This window comes from Drosophila novamexicana, unplaced genomic scaffold, assembly GCF_003285875.2.
Source record: "Drosophila novamexicana strain 15010-1031.04,08,12 unplaced genomic scaffold, DnovRS2.1 tig00000932-arrow-arrow-pilon, whole genome shotgun sequence".
NCBI classification, from domain to species: domain Eukaryota; kingdom Metazoa; phylum Arthropoda; class Insecta; order Diptera; family Drosophilidae; genus Drosophila; species Drosophila novamexicana.
Window position 1 is genome coordinate 513485 of NW_020824832.1, and position 17345 is coordinate 530829.

The 17345-nt window shown below is 36.1% G+C and overlaps 1 protein-coding gene and 1 long non-coding RNA gene across 5 annotated transcripts; one reads left to right on the plus strand and one right to left on the minus strand.

The window, feature by feature from the left end:
• The first annotated feature begins 3360 nt into the window (after positions 1-3360).
• LOC115765132 (probable E3 ubiquitin-protein ligase MGRN1) lies at positions 3361-15793 on the plus strand. Of its 2 annotated transcripts, XM_030708529.1 has the most exons (4): positions 3361-4899; positions 14515-14665; positions 14843-15467; positions 15530-15793. In XM_030708529.1, the coding sequence occupies exons 1-4, from the start codon at positions 3644-3646 to the stop codon at positions 15697-15699; spliced, it is 2202 nt and encodes a 733-aa protein (XP_030564389.1). In that variant the 5' UTR covers positions 3361-3643; the 3' UTR covers positions 15700-15793. The 2 variants fall into 2 exon arrangements, with proteins under 2 accessions (XP_030564389.1, XP_030564388.1); XM_030708528.1 differs by having other exon boundaries at positions 14515-15467.
• LOC115765133 lies at positions 4958-11718 on the minus strand. 3 transcript variants are annotated; one of them, XR_004018077.1, is made up of 6 exons: positions 11122-11709; positions 10833-11039; positions 5764-5883; positions 5555-5701; positions 5370-5462; positions 4958-5313 (listed from the first exon to the last, which is right to left on the minus strand). It is a non-coding gene; the product is annotated as an uncharacterized LOC115765133 (long non-coding RNA). The 3 variants fall into 3 exon arrangements; XR_004018076.1 differs by having other exon boundaries at positions 4958-5462; positions 5764-6081; positions 11122-11718; XR_004018075.1 differs by having other exon boundaries at positions 4961-5462; positions 11122-11708.
• Positions 15794-17345: the final 1552 nt, after the last annotated feature.

The following is a 17345-nucleotide window of genomic DNA, read 5'->3' on the forward strand; positions in this document are numbered from 1 at the left end:
GGATACAGTGTTGAACAATACTATAAAGTATTGGGCGCTAACAAATTAATTCGAATAATATGTATTCATGAATAAAAAAGTCCAAGTCAAATTATATGAGAAGTATCCAGTCATACTTAATAGTGCAGTTTTTGGGAAAATTGCATATTTCTACTTTTCTCATCACACCCTAAGTTAATGTGAAATGGCGGCAATATTTCAACCTACAATGCGATGGAATGATATTTCATCCCATATTTATTGATGTAATGAGAGAAATAGAGAAATGAGAATATCTCAAATTCTGTAGAGATGATTTTAATGAAATAAATTACAACATGATTGTTAAATCGTGCTCCATATGTACAACTACCGTGCCTTTGGGGCCATCATCGGACAAATTAAAAAAAAAAACATAAATAAATTCATTTAAACGTGACCGATTACCAAGTACCAAAAATCGACATTGAGTCACCTCCGCTAATATGATACATCGTATTTGCTCATATCGAACGTGCGTCAAATTAGCGGCGGTGACTTAGCGTCGAATTTTGGTACTTGTTATCGGAAAACTATCGGTCACTTTCAAATGCATTTATTTATGTTTTTAAGCACGAAACCAAATAAATTTAAATGCAGAATTGCCAAAAATTAAATTATTTACTATCTACATTCATTTATTTTTGAATTTTAATTTTTAATATGGGTAAACAAAGGGGTTGAAAAGTTAGGTTTTCGCCATTCTTTAAATATCTTACTTCAGGGATAATGGCCCCGAAAACCGCATATACACGATTGAAGTCTATAGTTTCACCTATCCAATAGTGAAAAAATTATAAAAATCGATCAGCACGTTTTTAAGATATTTGTACTACAGTGCAGCAACCTCGTTGCTAGCCCCATACAAAATGACCGTAAAAAATCACCCTTGCACTTGAACCCTAATAACTTTTCTCAGGGATAATGGCCCTCAATGCACGGTATACCAACTTGAAGATACATGTTTAAGGAAGCTTTACGCATTAATTCTACGCAAATCGATCAGCCAGTTTTTTAGAAAAATGGCAAAATGTAAGCACACCTCATGTTGTTCATTCAAAATGCCTATCGAGCTACTAGCTCCAACGGGAACCGAACCACTGCTCGGAATCAGTGTTGAACAATGTTATAAAGTATTGGGCGGGAACAAATTAATTCAAAATACTTGTATATGAAAGAGAAATGCAGTAATATATAAAATAATTGTCATTTTACAATAAAACATTATCTTTGGTAAAATAGACTGCTGCAAAAGACGACACCTATGCATTTAAGTATTTATGCACGTATAATAACGAAAAGGTGGCAATATTTCAACCTATATTATTCTATTTCTCCGATAATGGCCCCAAATGCACGGTAGTTTAACATATAGATCGCGAATTATCAATCATTTTGCTTTTTACATCAAGAAAATCGTCCAGCCAGTTTTAGAGAAATTCGCATTTTTCTATTTTTCTTATTATACCCTCTGTTATGCAAAAAAAACTAGCTGGCAACATTACATACTTAACATATTCATTTATCAAAATGGCGACGATATTTCGACCTTTATTATTCTATTTCTCCGATAATGGCCCCAAATGCACGGTAGTTTAACATATAGATCGCGAATTATCAATCATTTTGCTTTTTACATCAAGAAAATCGTCCAGCCAGTTTTAGAGAAATTCGCATTTTTCTATTTTTCGTATTATACCCTCTGTTATGCAAAAAAAAACTATCTGGCAACATTACATATCTAATATATTTATGTTAGGGGCTGCCAACTTATGAAGAATGCAAACATAATGATATGGAATATATAAAGATGCCAGCTTGTGAAAATAAGTAAAAGTATACATGACGATGAATATTATGTAATCATGATATTTATATTAAATTAATATACTTTATATATATTGAAACATTCTACATCTCTATGTTTGCATTCTTCATAAGTTGGCAGCCCCTAACATAAATATGTTAAGTTTGTAATGTTGCCAGCTAGTTTTTTTTGCATAACAGAGGGTATAATACGAAAAATAGAAAAATGCGAATTTCTCTAAAACTGGCTGGACGATTTTCTTGATGTAAAAAGCAAAATGATTGATAATTCGCGATCTATATGTTAAACTACCGTGCATTTGGGGCCATTATCGGAGAAATAGAATAATAAAGGTCGAAATATCGTCGCCATTTTGATAAATGAATATGTTAAGTATGTAATGTTGCCAGCTAGTTTTTTTTGCATAACAGAGGGTATAATAAGAAAAATAGAAAAATGCGAATTTCTCTAAAACTGGCTGGACGATTTTCTTGATGTAAAAAGCAAAATGATTGATAATTCGCGATCTATATGTTAAACTACCGTGCATTTGGGGCCATTATCGGAGAAATAGAATAATATAGGTTGAAATATTGCCACCTTTTCGTTATTATACGTGCATAAATACTTAAATGCATAGGTGTCGTCTTTTGCAGCAGTCTATTTTACCAAAGATAATGTTTTATTGTAAAATGACAATTATTTTATATATTACTGCATTTCTCTTTCATATACAAGTATTTTGAATTAATTTGTTCCCGCCCAATACTTTATAACATTGTTCAACACTGATTCCGAGCAGTGGTTCGGTTCCCGTTGGAGCTAGTAGCTCGATAGGCATTTTGAATGAACAACATGAGGTGTGCTTACATTTTGCCATTTTTCTAAAAAACTGGCTGATCGATTTGCGTAGAATTAATGCGTAAAGCTTCCTTAAACATGTATCTTCAAGTTGGTATACCGTGCATTGAGGGCCATTATCCCTGAGAAAAGTTATTAGGGTTCAAGTGCAAGGGTGATTTTTTACGGTCATTTTGTATGGGGCTAGCAACGAGGTTGCTGCACTGTAGTACAAATATCTTAAAAACGTGCTGATCGATTTTTATAATTTTTTCACTATTGGATAGGTGAAACTATAGACTTCAATCGTGTATATGCGGTTTTCGGGGCCATTATCCCTGAAGTAAGATATTTAAAGAATGGCGAAAACCTAACTTTTCAACCCCTTTGTTTACCCATATTAAAAATTAAAATTCAAAAATAAATGAATGTAGATAGTAAATAATTTAATTTTTGGCAATTCTGCATTTAAATTTATTTGGTTTCGTGCTTAAAAACATAAATAAATGCATTTGAAAGTGACCGATAGTTTTCCGATAACAAGTACCAAAATTCGACGCTAAGTCACCGCCGCTAATTTGACGCACGTTCATATCGAAGCTTTGACGATAGTTCAAAATTATCGGAAATTCATCATCGAGTAGAATCGTTGCTGCACGATACTCGACAATCGTACCGCCACCACGTTATCAGAATTTTGGTTGCTTTTACTTGTAAAAATATACAATAAAGTTAAGTTTTGCAGCCGGAAATGTAATCCTGAGAAAAAACTTCGTTAAATAGACACCATCAGCGACAAATATGCCGTGTTTTTTATCTGGGGTGACCAAAACGAAGAATTATCTGTTGAAGTGCCATACGAAGAATTAACAAAACATCGAATTAATATCGATGCATTTTTTTTTTCATCACTACTGTAATAATAAGAAAAGAACAAAGCAGGCACTGCAGTGAAAGCTAACAATTGACAGGGTTTAAATGGGTAATTTAGTGAGCAGACAAAACGCAGCTGTCGAGGAAGCAGACCATATCACTAATAATGCTTACAAATATCCACCTCGTATTGGCAATTTCTTCGGCACACACTTCATAATGGGTGGTGAGCGCTTTGACACGCCCCAGCCCGAGTCTTATTTGTTTGGCGAGAATGCGGACCTTAATTTTCTAGGCAATCGACCCACAGCCTTTCCCTATCCACCGCCGCAAGCTAATGAGCCAACAAAAACGCTCAAAAGTCTTGTCAATATACGAAAGGAATCTGTGCGATTTGTGCGAGTACCTAATGGCAAAAGACCAAGTTGTGCTGATGCTGATACTTTGCAGGAGAATGAAAAGAACAAAAGCCTAAAGGAAACCAGCGGATCAGCATCCGGTGAGCAGATTGACGGTAATGTGCTTTGCAACATGGTTGGAGTCAGTAGCAGTGCAGAGACGGTGCTGCCAAACTATTACTACAACATTGAGTTTATTTTCGACTCGGACGCAAAGTGTGCCATTACCGTGTACTACGTTTGTACGGAAGATGTGAGTCCCAGTGGCGTCACATTAGTACCTCGCGAAGGATTGTCTCTTTCATCAGATACTTACCATTACGAAAAAGGTATCAATCAATTTTTCTCGCAACCCAACCACGTGTTCAACCCGCAGCTTATACCTGAAGATGATCTTACATACAATGCCAGCCGCGAACAATACCCAGTTGCTATACATTGTGTCATTGAGGAAGGTAACGAGGAATGTCGTCAGTCGCATACTACCATTTGCGTGATAGACCACCATCCAGAGACATGCAGTTATGTGCTGCGCGCGCTTAAGCAGAAAATTTTTGTAGACGGCCTATGCTACTTGCTGCAGGAGATCTACGGAATTGAGAACAAAGCAGTAAACAAAACCTCCCTGGATGAAGAGATTGATGACCATGGAAGTGAGTGCGTCATTTGCATGAGCGAAACCCGCGACACACTTATTTTGCCCTGCCGCCATCTATGTCTTTGCAACTCTTGTGCCGACTCTCTGCGTTACCAGGCAAACAACTGTCCTATCTGCCGAGCGCCGTTTCGTGCTCTGTTACAAATACGAGCTGTGCAAAAAGGCATCAGCACACATATGCTGCACCAGAATACACCAACCTCAGTGGCTGGCGAGCCCACCCCTCCCGATGTTCCCCCTGGATACATACCCGTCTCTCTTATAGAGGCGCTCAATGGACCGCCACAGTATGTGACTCGTGCCAGGTATTAAAACAAGAAATGCCAGAACTAATAATGTTTTTTTTTTCCATTAAAGCCGTACAGTATGTTAAAAAGAATAATGTTTTTTCGGGTGGCGAGAAAAAGACTAATGTCAACGTTTATTGTATGCAAAAATGCAACTTTGGAAAACATATGATAAGGTAGTTTATGTTGATTGTTTGTAAGCTTAGATGACGGATGAGAGTTCACTTGAAATAACTTGAAACTTCAGACCAAATCTCAGCTTTCGCAATTTTTCTAAGGAAGCTATGTGATTTAGTCTTCTGCCAAATTGTTAGAAGCTTAATGCTTATAATTTGCAAACATTTATATGCAAAGTAAACGACCTCCGGGCGGGAGCACAAACATTATTTCTGGAATAATTTTGGTTTCTATTGTCCGATCTGTAAATTCAATCTGCAGGGTGGAGGTCTCTCAGGGCTCTGTTATACAGTCTGATATAGCGTTTGTACCTATGCAGGATCATTATTTTGGCATCCGACTTTTCTAACCTCTTTTCTGCGCGTATTGAAATTACGTTTGTGTTATGCGGTCAAAATCGCCGTCTTCCAGCGCAAAGTTCGTTTTAAATGCATTTGTAGACAATAACAAAATAATATTAATTTGCACATACATATGTTATAAAAGTATTACCTACTTTGATTGGCTAATGTGTAACACACATTTTCTTCTCTGTCCCACGCCAGGAGCATTGTTTTGCAACATCGTCTCTTATTATCTGGCGCCAAAAGCACCTGATAAATTTGTCGTATGTTTTTTCAGAATTTGCGACTAATTCAATGATCTTTAGGAAAATGAAAGATTTATAAGCGAGTAATTAAATTATTTTATATAAAGTTTCCTTACAAAATTGTTGAAGGACTTCTCTTATTTAAGACAGTCTTCAAATGCCTCAAAGTCCCCAAGCGTAACGTTTGGTGCACTTGGCGTCAATTTCGCTTTGTGTGCCTCTCCGCAGATTAGTCCCTTTATAATAAAAATTTCGATTAAGAGAATAATTTCCGCTCCTTAACCATACATTTTCGTAATCTCATTCATTTTATCTATGTTTTGTCTTAATGGTCAATGAAAGGAAACTAAGTGTGTATACCATTGTCTTCAAAATTAAATATTTTGCCAGATATTTTTTCAACATTATGGAAAGTTGGCTTGAAGAGAATATGCCTACAAAGGTGTGGTTTATGGGAAAAGTAAAAAATGATTATAGATCAACAACTAATCGGCTATTCAACATTTCATCACTAACCATACAAGTGGTTAGTGATTTTATTTTAAAAGCAATCGCCATCTTTAAGATAAAAACACCAGTGCTTATATAATATTTTATATATTGAAATTTAAAGTTTTTTCTATAAGAAGGGCCCTTAAAATACTTCGTCCTACAGTTCGATTGTATAAGTGCTCCAAGGAATAGTCCGACTTCATCACCATTTTTTTTTTAGATGCCCTAGAAAGTTTTCAAATGGGAAGCAGTTTATTGTCTTCAGCGAACCATATTGTAAATTTTGTTTGCTGAAATGTGTTAAGCAATGAGACTTAAATATAAGCATGTGAAACATATAGCTTACAAAGTCATATTCGAACAGGATGCAAGAGAGTTCTGCGTTGGTTCGTGATCATCTGAAATGTACTCTCATATTGAAAGTCTCTCCTCTCTAAATGCTATGATTATATGAATAAAATAAAATTTGTTCGCCTAACAGCAAAAGCAAATAATGAATTCGATTCAAATTTAATTTCTAATTGATTTTTTTTAATAATCTATTTTTTTTTTGCGAATGGGTTTACGAGACTTAAATATATTGCCCTCTTTTTCTTTTGTAAATCACAAATCAAAATTAAATTATAAGTATTTTTATTTATATATTAAAATATTGAATAATACTCTGAAATATTCTCTATAGAAATTCAATTTTTTTCTGTTTTTCACTAAGAGCCACGTATCTTCGGCGGACAATAGAAAAGAGAGCAAAGGAACAACCCTCCAAGAAGACATATTTTACCAGCTAAATACAAAACAAAAACAATAAAGCATCTCCGACCCCATAAAGTATATATATTCTTAATCAGCATCAACAGCCGAATCGATCTAGCCATGTCCGTCTATCTGTCCGTGCGTCTGTCCGAACCTAGAAATTTTGAAATTTTAGCTGTAGGTCCTACTAGTGCCTGCGCAGATCGAGTCTATTTCCGATAATCGATAACTTACTCCGTTTCCAAGTAGTCGATAAAAACCGATAACGACATCCTTTTTTTTGAGCAAATCGGGTAAATATTAAGAGCTAGAGTCACCAAACTTGATATGTTGTTTCTAGAATCTCTATATATAAAACTGTTGGTCCTGACCGACTGACTGATTGGTGATCAACGCACAGCCCAAAACGTAAGAGCTAGCAAGCTGAAATTTTCACTGTAGTTACCTTATGTGATGAGGGTGCACGTTAAGACGGGGAATTCGGGAAATTCCACCCGCAAGTATGGAAAAGTCGCGAAAAACGTTTGTATGCAACTTTTTTGTTTACCATCCGATCGGCCTTAAACTCAATTTCAAAGATCTTTGCTCAAATTTACTTAAGGGGTGTTTCACACTTTTCCAAAAATGTATTTCTCTTCGGTGGAAATGGGGGTCAAAGATTTGGTGGGTGGCCTTTCGCCTTCAAATTAATTTCCATGGATCCACATAAAAAATCACTTAAGACCTGTTTCACATTTTTTGCAAAATATAAACTCCTTCGGTGGAAAGTGCATTTTAAAGATATATTTTTGTGAATTTTAGGTTGTGTCCGTTTTGCATCAAACTGATTTTCAAAGCTCTACATAAGAATATAATGAACACGTGTTTGAGCGACTTTTTACCGTCCGCTCAGTTTCAAAATCATTTTCAAATATTTTGCGAACGTTGATTTTATAACACAAGTGCCAAGGCAAGGTCAGGCTATACCCGCTGGCACTATATATATATATATATCAAGTATCTTGCATTTCATACCTATCGCCACCTCCCCGCTACTACCGCAGAGCTATAATGACCCAATTTATATTGCCCAATTTAAGCCACAATTTCAATGCAATTAACTTTTTGAGAATACACAAATATTCTATGGTACAATGAGATATGCTGTAGAACATTTCATTAAGATCGGTTAAGAAAATACCAAAGTTAAGTTTTACTGCGCAATTGTATTCCAAGAATTTCTGTATACATGTACCCAAACACATTCATGCGCGTTTGCTTCGAATTCTATCAACCGCATTGCAATTGCGATTGTTTTCTGTGCTGCTATTTCAATTCGTTTTTTCTTTTTTTTTTTCTCAATAATACTTAAATATTGGTGTGGCTGTTGAGTAGAGGCATAGCAAGTGGTGCGGTCTGTCGTGAGTTCTAGCCCTACCGGGGAAACTATTTTTTTTTTCTGGTGTGGCTGTCGTCAGCAAGTAATGCGGTCAGTTCAAGTTCGAACCCTGCCAAAGGAACTTTTTTTTAATTTATCTTTATTACTTTAAACGAGCGCGTTGCGCGAGCTGCATTTGGTGTTGAAATAAGAGGGTTCAGGGTATTCCCTATTCGGGAGCTCCGGAATAGAACTTCTTGTTATATATGAAACAAAAACATTGTCTCTATTTTACTCGCATGTTCATCACAAACTGCTTACTGCAACACTTGTGTGCGAGTTTTTGCGATATAAAAATATCCCACTCGTTCTCTGTTCATTCGTTTTTGGTTGTCATACCATGAGCATTGAAAATGGGTAAATCATGAATAACTTTCTTGTACATATGTATGTGACAAACAGGCAAAAAGAGTATCTCCAATACCGTAGAGTATATATATAGAGTATTATATAAGTAAATTGATTGATGGCAGTCGGCTGGAATGGGCATATAGTAACGCGATGGTTATTTAAATGAGTTAATTTTATTTTTTATACTCGGTTACGACGACTGTGGCAAATTTATGAATATTACTAGCTAGCCCTAGTCTATGCCGCAACGCCGCGACGATCACGTCCACGGAGTCAGTGGCCAAAAGGCAGCTTGTTCAGCACTATTACATTGTATCCCATTGACCAGTGTCCAATTTAGTCGCTTATTGTTTACTTATGTTAACTTATATTCTTAATCAGCGTCAAAAGCCGAGTCGATTAAGCCAGGTCCGGCTGTCCGTTCGTATATATGAACTCGTCGATCTTAGCAGTTATGGACCTAGACACTTGCATTTTTGAACATAGGTCCTAAAAGTGTCCTATACTTGATAACTTGCCCCGTTTCCAAGCAATAAAAAAAAATGTATTACGGAATTCTGTTTTTGCAGTAAATCTCTTAGGTTTTAAGTCACCAAACTAGACTTGTAGCTTCTAGAATAGTAAATATATATATCCTGTCCGGATTGTTTTTCCTTTTATATTTCGTACTTATAAACATTCCAATTGCAAGTACGATAATATTGTATTTTGTGCTGTGAGTGCTACTATATTAATTCTTTTTTTTTTTCATCGAATATAAATTGTTTGTATAGCTGTCGGACAGAGGCGATGGCAGTTAGTTTGGCTTGCTACGGGTTCAAGACCAGTTGACATATCTTTTTTTTAATTTTTTTATTTGTTTTGATTACTATTAATGCAATTGAGCTTGTAGCGCGATCTGATTTTGGTGTTGGTAAAAGAGGGTTCAGGGTATATCCAATTCAGGCACTCCCGACCTAGAGCCTCTTTACTCCTTTAAATTTATTTTTATTCCTGCTAACGCAAACGAGCTCGTATCGCGAGCTGTATTTTGTTGTAGTTGCTGGAAAAGGATTCAAGATATCCCCTACTGGTCTTACTGGGTTTTTTATAAAACTGCAGCTAAATGATGCATGCACATATGTATATGTATATGCGATCTCTTGCATTGCTGCTGGAGAGTGCATAACCCATTGAAAATGGGTAAAAAGGGTAAAATGGTTTTGTGCAAATGTATGTACATATAAAAAAGCATATCCGACCCTGTAAGGTATATATTTATTCTTGTTCAGTACAATATTTGTCGGTATATATATGCGCGTCGATCTCAGAACTTATATTTCTGTATTTTTGTGCACACATACACAAAAATATAATTGCAATTGTATCGTATACCGTTCTTTGTGTATGTGCTGCTATTTTGTTCTCACCGAAACTAGATTCTTGGCTTTAAGCTAAGAGGCGCCGACAAGGTTGAATGGATGCATACAAAGTCACATCACGTGAACGATTACTTTTAATTCTACGTAGATAATTTGATATCTGTCGTACATACTGTAGCAGAGTTGCGACTATTGCAGCTGATTAATGTCATTATACTTTCCGTCATTAATTTGAACACATTGTACGTAAACTGTGAGCGCTTCGAAGCAAAACCTTCTGATCAGACAATACTTATCGGTCATTAGGAGGATACAAAAACGTTAGTAGCCAGGCGTTTTCGGGGTAACGCGTTTAAGTACACAATAGCCAAATTAATATTAGATGTATTAGCATACCGGCACCCTTATGTCAGATTTTAATTTGATTAATTAATTAATTAATTAATTAATTTGTGGGACAATGTAAGACACCTTTTGCACACGCCCTTAAACGAATTTTATTTTGGTCAGATTCTGAAGTAGTGCTTCATTGATTAGAAACGCATCACACCTTCAAACATTCGTTGTCAATAGAGTGCAGATGCTCATGTCAGGAGTGTGCTGGCATTATGTTTCGACCTAGTTAACTAATTTGCGTTGTTTTGTTGGACTAAAATTTTTACAACGTAAATTTACCCTTTGAAAAAGGATTTCGCAAATTGAATTGATCATGCAGCAACCATTACTAAAGAAGCGACTACTCGACCGTTGTGATCGAGGTCGATGTATCTTAAGAGCAGATACAATGCCAGAGTTGATCTTCAGGACTTACCTCAAAGTTATGAGCATAATATCGTGTATGTGCTTATTGCACAACGGCAGTTAAGCTGGAATTTTAATTTCTTGCAATTGTCCATTTAATAAAGCAGTCAGCATTCGCAGATGAAATCGCATAGCATGAAAAGTCGACTGTTTTGAAATTCTTAAATTAAAAGCTATCTTGCATCCTTGTCAAGATGGCAAGCCAAATTTGAGGTTGCTGCGAATTAAAGAATTTTTATTGCCTTTCCACATAATGCGAATTGCCTTTCCTACTATTGCTACTACTTTACTAGGGTTACCTTTTCTGATGAAGGTGCACGCCGTGTCCGGAGTTTGTGGAAAACCATCCCATCCGCCTAGCTTAGACAATTACACGATTAAATTAATTTTCAAGGAACTTAATGGAAATTTGTAAAAAATATGCTTCACACTCATTGTTAAATCTATGCCTTCTCTCTGAGAAATGAGTTTTTAGACGAAGTTTCGCTCGTTCGGGATCAAACTCATTTTCAGATCTCAATTTAAGAACTTGATGAATACGCAATTCAGCGATTTTAAAATGAACAGTGGAAAATTAGCGAAAAACGGGTTATCTATTTTTTTCCGCAATCCCGAGGTAATGTTGTGCATCCCAGTTGCGAGGTACAAAAATAAAAATTAATTAAGACCATAGATTAAGAATTTTTGCTAAATAGTTTAAAAATGAAAATTTTACTTTTTTAATTCTCATGTGTCATACTACATACTGTAGAGTCTATATAAAGTTAGCAGAATAGAAGTATTCGTTTGGCATTAACAGATTGGAAAATTTGCTTAGGATTATGTGAAAACTGAAGGCGATAACAGCGAAGGTTATTCTTATTGCATATAGAATTTGGCATTGAAAAATTTGATATGGCAACCGCATAGCGCGAGAAATCACAGTGATTTCCCGATTTCTTAAATTTTTTATAGCACCTTTACACCTCTTATTTTTACAACACTATACATTATTTAATCTCATTAGATCATTGAAACACCAAGGAGGCCTTTCACACCTCACTGAAAAATCAAGTGAAACACAGATATCCAAGAGTTACATCAAATGGCAACATCAATGTCTGCACAATTGTACGGTTAGGACTAGTCGCTGTGAAATCGGCACAACACTGCCGAATCAGTAAAGCAAACACAAAAGACCAAACCAAGTGATCTGTCTCTTAAGGCACCCTTGCGCCCCAGGTTAATCTACTATAAAGACAACATTTGTAAACCATCAAAATATTCATGAAACGTAGAAGGGGAGGTCCAAGCAACATCTGGTAGATAAAAGTTGCCAAGAACGACTAAGACGTCAGTAGGGAGAATATAAATTTAACTGTAAATGAACGTGTGGGGAAATATATAAACATGAAAAAAAAAAATGCTAAAGCTACCAAATGACAGTTTTACACTCACAACCTCGATCCCCAATGTAGAAAGCTCAATGAGTTCTGACGAATGAGCAGACTTAATGCTCGATCACATCTGTAAGTTGTGGAGTTGTTTTGGACTGGAAATACTAAAGAATCTGAGATGGCTGGTTTTAAACAAGTCTCGGTAAAGGCGATAATATCGAAATCGAAAGGTTAGAAAGCTTTAGACATAAGACTTCCAACATTAGGATAGTCAAACACAAGATCTGAAGTTAGTGGTGCTGCAACTAATGTTAATTCTCCAGTAGAAAAGGTATTAATAAAACCGGGGCTTGATTTTTGGTTTTTATCAAAATTATTTTCCAAGAATATAAAAATTAATTTCAAGCCAATCGGACAAAACCTAAACCCATGACAACGGCAGAATTTTAGTCAGCCCCCTGACATTTTTCATACGCTCTCTTGGAACCGTTAAAGAAACATAATCTAGCAATCATCTAAAGCCCTAGAGCATAACAAATTTGTATAGATTTTTTAAATGAATTAACCAAAAACTTTATTTTTGTAATAGTGGAACTGAAAACTGCACTGCCCTGTCCAGTGTATACTACGCCGAAATTAAAGCGGCTTGTGAAGATTGTTTTCAGCGAATTCAAAGCGCTTCTCTTTTTGTGTTTCAAAGTAATAAGTGGGATTGACCTTGCTAATTATGTTTTCATATTGACATTAATTAAACGCCTGGCAATTGCTTTTTTGCTTAGCTACATACACAACCGCAATCACCATTTCCCGCATTTTAATTATAATTATAATGTTCTGGTTTTGGCGACTTTATCATTTTTTTTTTATTTTATTGGATTGCTCGAGGTCCCTGTTTATTTAAATAAAAAGTTGAAACAATTTAGTTTAATATTTTAATATTTCTCTTCCATTATTTGTATTTCGGTTGCACATTAACACTAAGATACAAAAGAAAAAAAAAACAATTAACATTAAACTACATTAAGTTAAAAAATTAATTGAACATTTTCTGATTGTCGTGGTACATACATTGGGGATTTGTATATTTCGGTAGGTTCTTTTGGCTTTTCTGTTCTGATGTGTTTTCTTTTTAATAATGTTTTAATTACATTCTGTGGGAGGTCATTTTTCGTCAAGAGTTTTTTAATTTCGAGTTTGTGGTTTGAAATGGTATAATGTCGTGTTTTATTGTGGTAAATTGTGTCCGATATGTTAATCATTCTTTTCGTACAGCTTAGTGCTGTATATATTATCATACTTTTTGATTGGGTTGAATTAAAGTTGAGTTTTCGTCCGGAGGCTAGGGTTTATTTTGCCACTTAATTTTGAGAGTGTGTTTTGAAGTCTGCTTAATATAGAGTCTTAAAATGGAAATTTCCCTTCTTTTTATTCACACCACCAGCCCAACTGACTGAGGCTAAGTCTTATAGTGCATAATTCGATATAGCAAAGTATAAAAACGAACTCAGACTAAGTAAGACTACAAAGTAAGACAATCTACTTGCTAGATAGTTTAGAATGTAAGACTTAATACGAGGAAGAAGTGATACCCTGTAATGCTTATTTTAATCAGTTGAAGTGGCGGATCATAAAAACTCATGCGAAAAATAATACATTTTGCAGTGTGCGTTCTCGCAAAAACTTAGGTTATAGCAGACAATGTGGATGTTCTTCGACAGATTATTCTTGTTTTATTGTTGGTTTTGTTCTCGGTCACTGGAGCATCTTCATTAGACACTATGGTCTCGTTGACATCCCTGTAGTCAGGTTTGTTATCCAATTGGTTTTGGCCACTTTCGCTGAGAATAATTATTATCCAATGGTAGTGTATGAGTACAGGCTGTATCAGCGATACTTAGGCTACCGCTACTTGAGTTGGTGCTCATATTCTTCGGCATGATTAGATATTTCTCGCTGGCGCGAGTGCGAGTATCTCTAGTCGCACACTTACGGCGCTCACCGTTCTCAAAAGTTCTTGTATTTCGCAATTTTAGTTCACAATTTTTTTGTCAAATTCTACACATACATAGGCTTAGACGTCTCATACAAATACATGCGAAAAGTGCAGGTGCGCTGCTGTTTATGCAGCTTTAACCACGATGGTATTATAACACATTTTCAAACACGTCAAGTCTAGGTGATTTGTCTAACGACTCTAAAGGTATTCGAATTAACTCAGGAAAAATTATCAATATATGAAATTGTAATTTATCTATTACTATTCAAATGAAAATGTACTTTAACCTATTACTGTATCTTTTTTAAATGTTTCTACAGGAAAGGCGACAATGACTCAAGTGAGAACATCATGATGGCCGCCTCCACGATGACAAGTGATGATATTAAAGCTACGTCACCACTTAAGTCAAGTAGCCAACGCCGACCCAAGATTAAGAAGCACGTCTCTACGTGCACAACCACCAATGAGGTGGGTACCCTTACACACCCTACTGGGGATAGCTCCACACTAACAGTGATGGAAATTGAAAGCAATTCTAAGAAGTCGGCTGCCTGTAGCTCACCCAAGTCCGAGTTTAATCCTACGCTTAGTTTCTCGCTAGAAAAACAGGAGCTGCATATTATTAACGAGCGTCTTAATTACCAGAAAGACAACGCTGGTGTTCCAGACGACGATGAGGACAGCGAGAACGAAAAATTGTCACCGCTGCTCTCACCAGGGATGAAGATAAAAAATACCTCAAGCAAATCGCTTAAACTAGTTGTGGATAGTCTCGGCGACAGCGACGGCGAGGATATAGTAAAAAATATACACGTTACTGATGCAGCAGTCACCGTTAGCATTGATGGTGAAAACAATGATTTGCAGGAGTCCAATTCGGAAAATATTTCCTCGTTAAAGCATGATAGGCATAGGACCGAGCCTGCTGATTGTGATGCGCCAGCGAGAGATCCGTGCTTATTAGTAGCCAACTTTAGTGCCGAGGATTCTGATTACTATACACCTGATGACACCCAAAACACTATACTTAGTCCATTGTATCCATCCGACCGGGCTAAAAGAGGTGATCCTTTAAGTTGCAGCTGTGTTGTTTTAAATCACGAGATGAACGTACCCAACGCTTCTGCGGTGGGTTATAGTACCATGGTAAAAGGGAGTCAAAGTCTACAAAAAAAATCCACATCTGCGGGTAACATTGTTGGACCTATCAATGAGGCCTCTCCTTGCTGCGGTGTTGACTTAAAGAGCAATAATGTCAGCTCACTTCCGGGTAAGGCTGCATCTGAAATTAACTTATCACAAAGTGCCTATACTATTCATTGACTTTTGCAGACATGCTTGATAGTCCAATTAGCGGTAATTCGGCTTCTACACGCAGCTCAAGTGACAGCTACTCATCCAGTTCATCAACCAAGCAGTTGCTTAGCTCCAACACGACCACAACAGCTGCCAATATTATTGTAGATGACAAAACTGCAGTTCAGAATGCAGTCAACGTTTGAAGAAAAATTCGTTAATACTATAAATACATATAATTATACTGGATTATCTATGCCTAGCACCAAATTTGAATATACAAATATAAATTTCACATTACTCTATAAATCTCTTTAATCTTTAATATACTAATACGAGCGCCATATTCATTTCGCTTAACATAGGAAAGCGTTTGAGTACAAACAAAACTAATATATTCAATGCGGTGTATAACTTTTCAAATGCAGTCTGATACTATATATATATTACTAGCGGGTATAGCCCGGCCTTGCCCGTGGCACGTATAAAATAAATGTTCTCAAAAAGCTTTGAAAATGATTTTGAAACTGATCGTACGGTAAACAAACAACTTTCATACAAACGTTTTTCGCTAATTTACCACTGTTGCGGGTGGAATTTCCTAAATCGTTAAAACACGTATTCATTAGGTTTGTATGTATACCTTTAAAAACAATTTTGAAGCAAATCTGAAAAAATGAAAACATCACCAAAAAAATCTTTGAATTGCACTTATTATCGAGGATGCTTTGATTTTGCAAAAAATGTAAAACAAATGATTTTTCCTATGGATCCTTGGAAATGAATATAAGCGCCACCAAATCTTTGACACCCATTTCTACCAAGAAGGGATGGATTTTTCAATAAGTGCGGAACACCCCTAAAATGATTTGAGTAAAGATCTTTGAAAATGAGTTTAAGGCCGATCCGATGATTAACAAAAAAGTTTCATACCAAAGTTTTTCGCAAATTAACCACTGTTGTGGGTGGAATTTCCCAAATCGCTAAAACACGTATTCATTAAGTTCTTATGTAGAGCTCTAAAAATTAGTTTGAGGTAAATCAGACAAAACTTAAAACTGCACCAAAAAATCTTAGAATCGCATTTCTACCGATGATGCTTGATTCTGCGAAAATGTGAATCACGTCTCAAATGATTTTCCATATATATCCTTGAAAATGAATTTGAGCGCGAAACATCATCCACCAAATCTTTGACCCCCATTTCCACCAAGGAGGTATACATTTTTGGAGAAGTGTTAAACACCCACACCCCTCAAATGAATTTAAACAAAGAACTTAGAAATTGAGTTTGAGGCCGATCGGATGGTATACAAAAAGTTTCATACAAGCGTTTTTTGCGATTTTTTCATACATGCGGGTGGAATTTCCCGAAACCCCGTCTTAACGTGCACCTTCATCACATAAGGGAACTACTGTGAAAAATTTTGCTTCCTAGCTCTTACGGCTCTGTGAGACACACAAACAACTATTTGGCGGGTCGTGGCAATGATACTCTTTTTTATAAGAATGGTATATAATTTATAAAGGAAACAATTATTATTGACTGTACTAATAGTTGCACACGAAATACAAAATAATATTTTTCATAGACATTGAATCTCAATGTATATATAAGGAGGTTTGTGCTATTTGTTTTTTTAAGAAAAGGTGCCTTGCTGGTCGAAAAATGAAAAATGATAAAAATCTGGCGATCTGCTTGCAAGTTGAAAGCGAGTGGAGAAGAAGACATGACTGCGAATTATAGGAATAACAGTGCTTAGAAACCACAACAATGAGTTAGAAGGGTGCAGAAGCTATGATCATAGACTGTAGCCTCAAACAAAAAGGGATAGCAAGGACAGAATTTGTG

Bases quoted from the DNA above. Each gene is read 5' to 3' on its own strand.
- LOC115765132 (XM_030708528.1), top strand. From the start codon at position 3,644: ATGGGTAATTTAGTGAGCAGACAAAACGCAGCTGTCGAGGAAGCAGAC. The intron at 4,900-14,514 runs GTATTAAAACAA...ATGTTTCTACAG, and splicing joins CAGTATGTGACTCGTGCCAG to GAAAGGCGACAATGACTCAA. The intron at 15,468-15,529 runs GTAAGGCTGCAT...TGACTTTTGCAG, and splicing joins TAATGTCAGCTCACTTCCGG to ACATGCTTGATAGTCCAATT.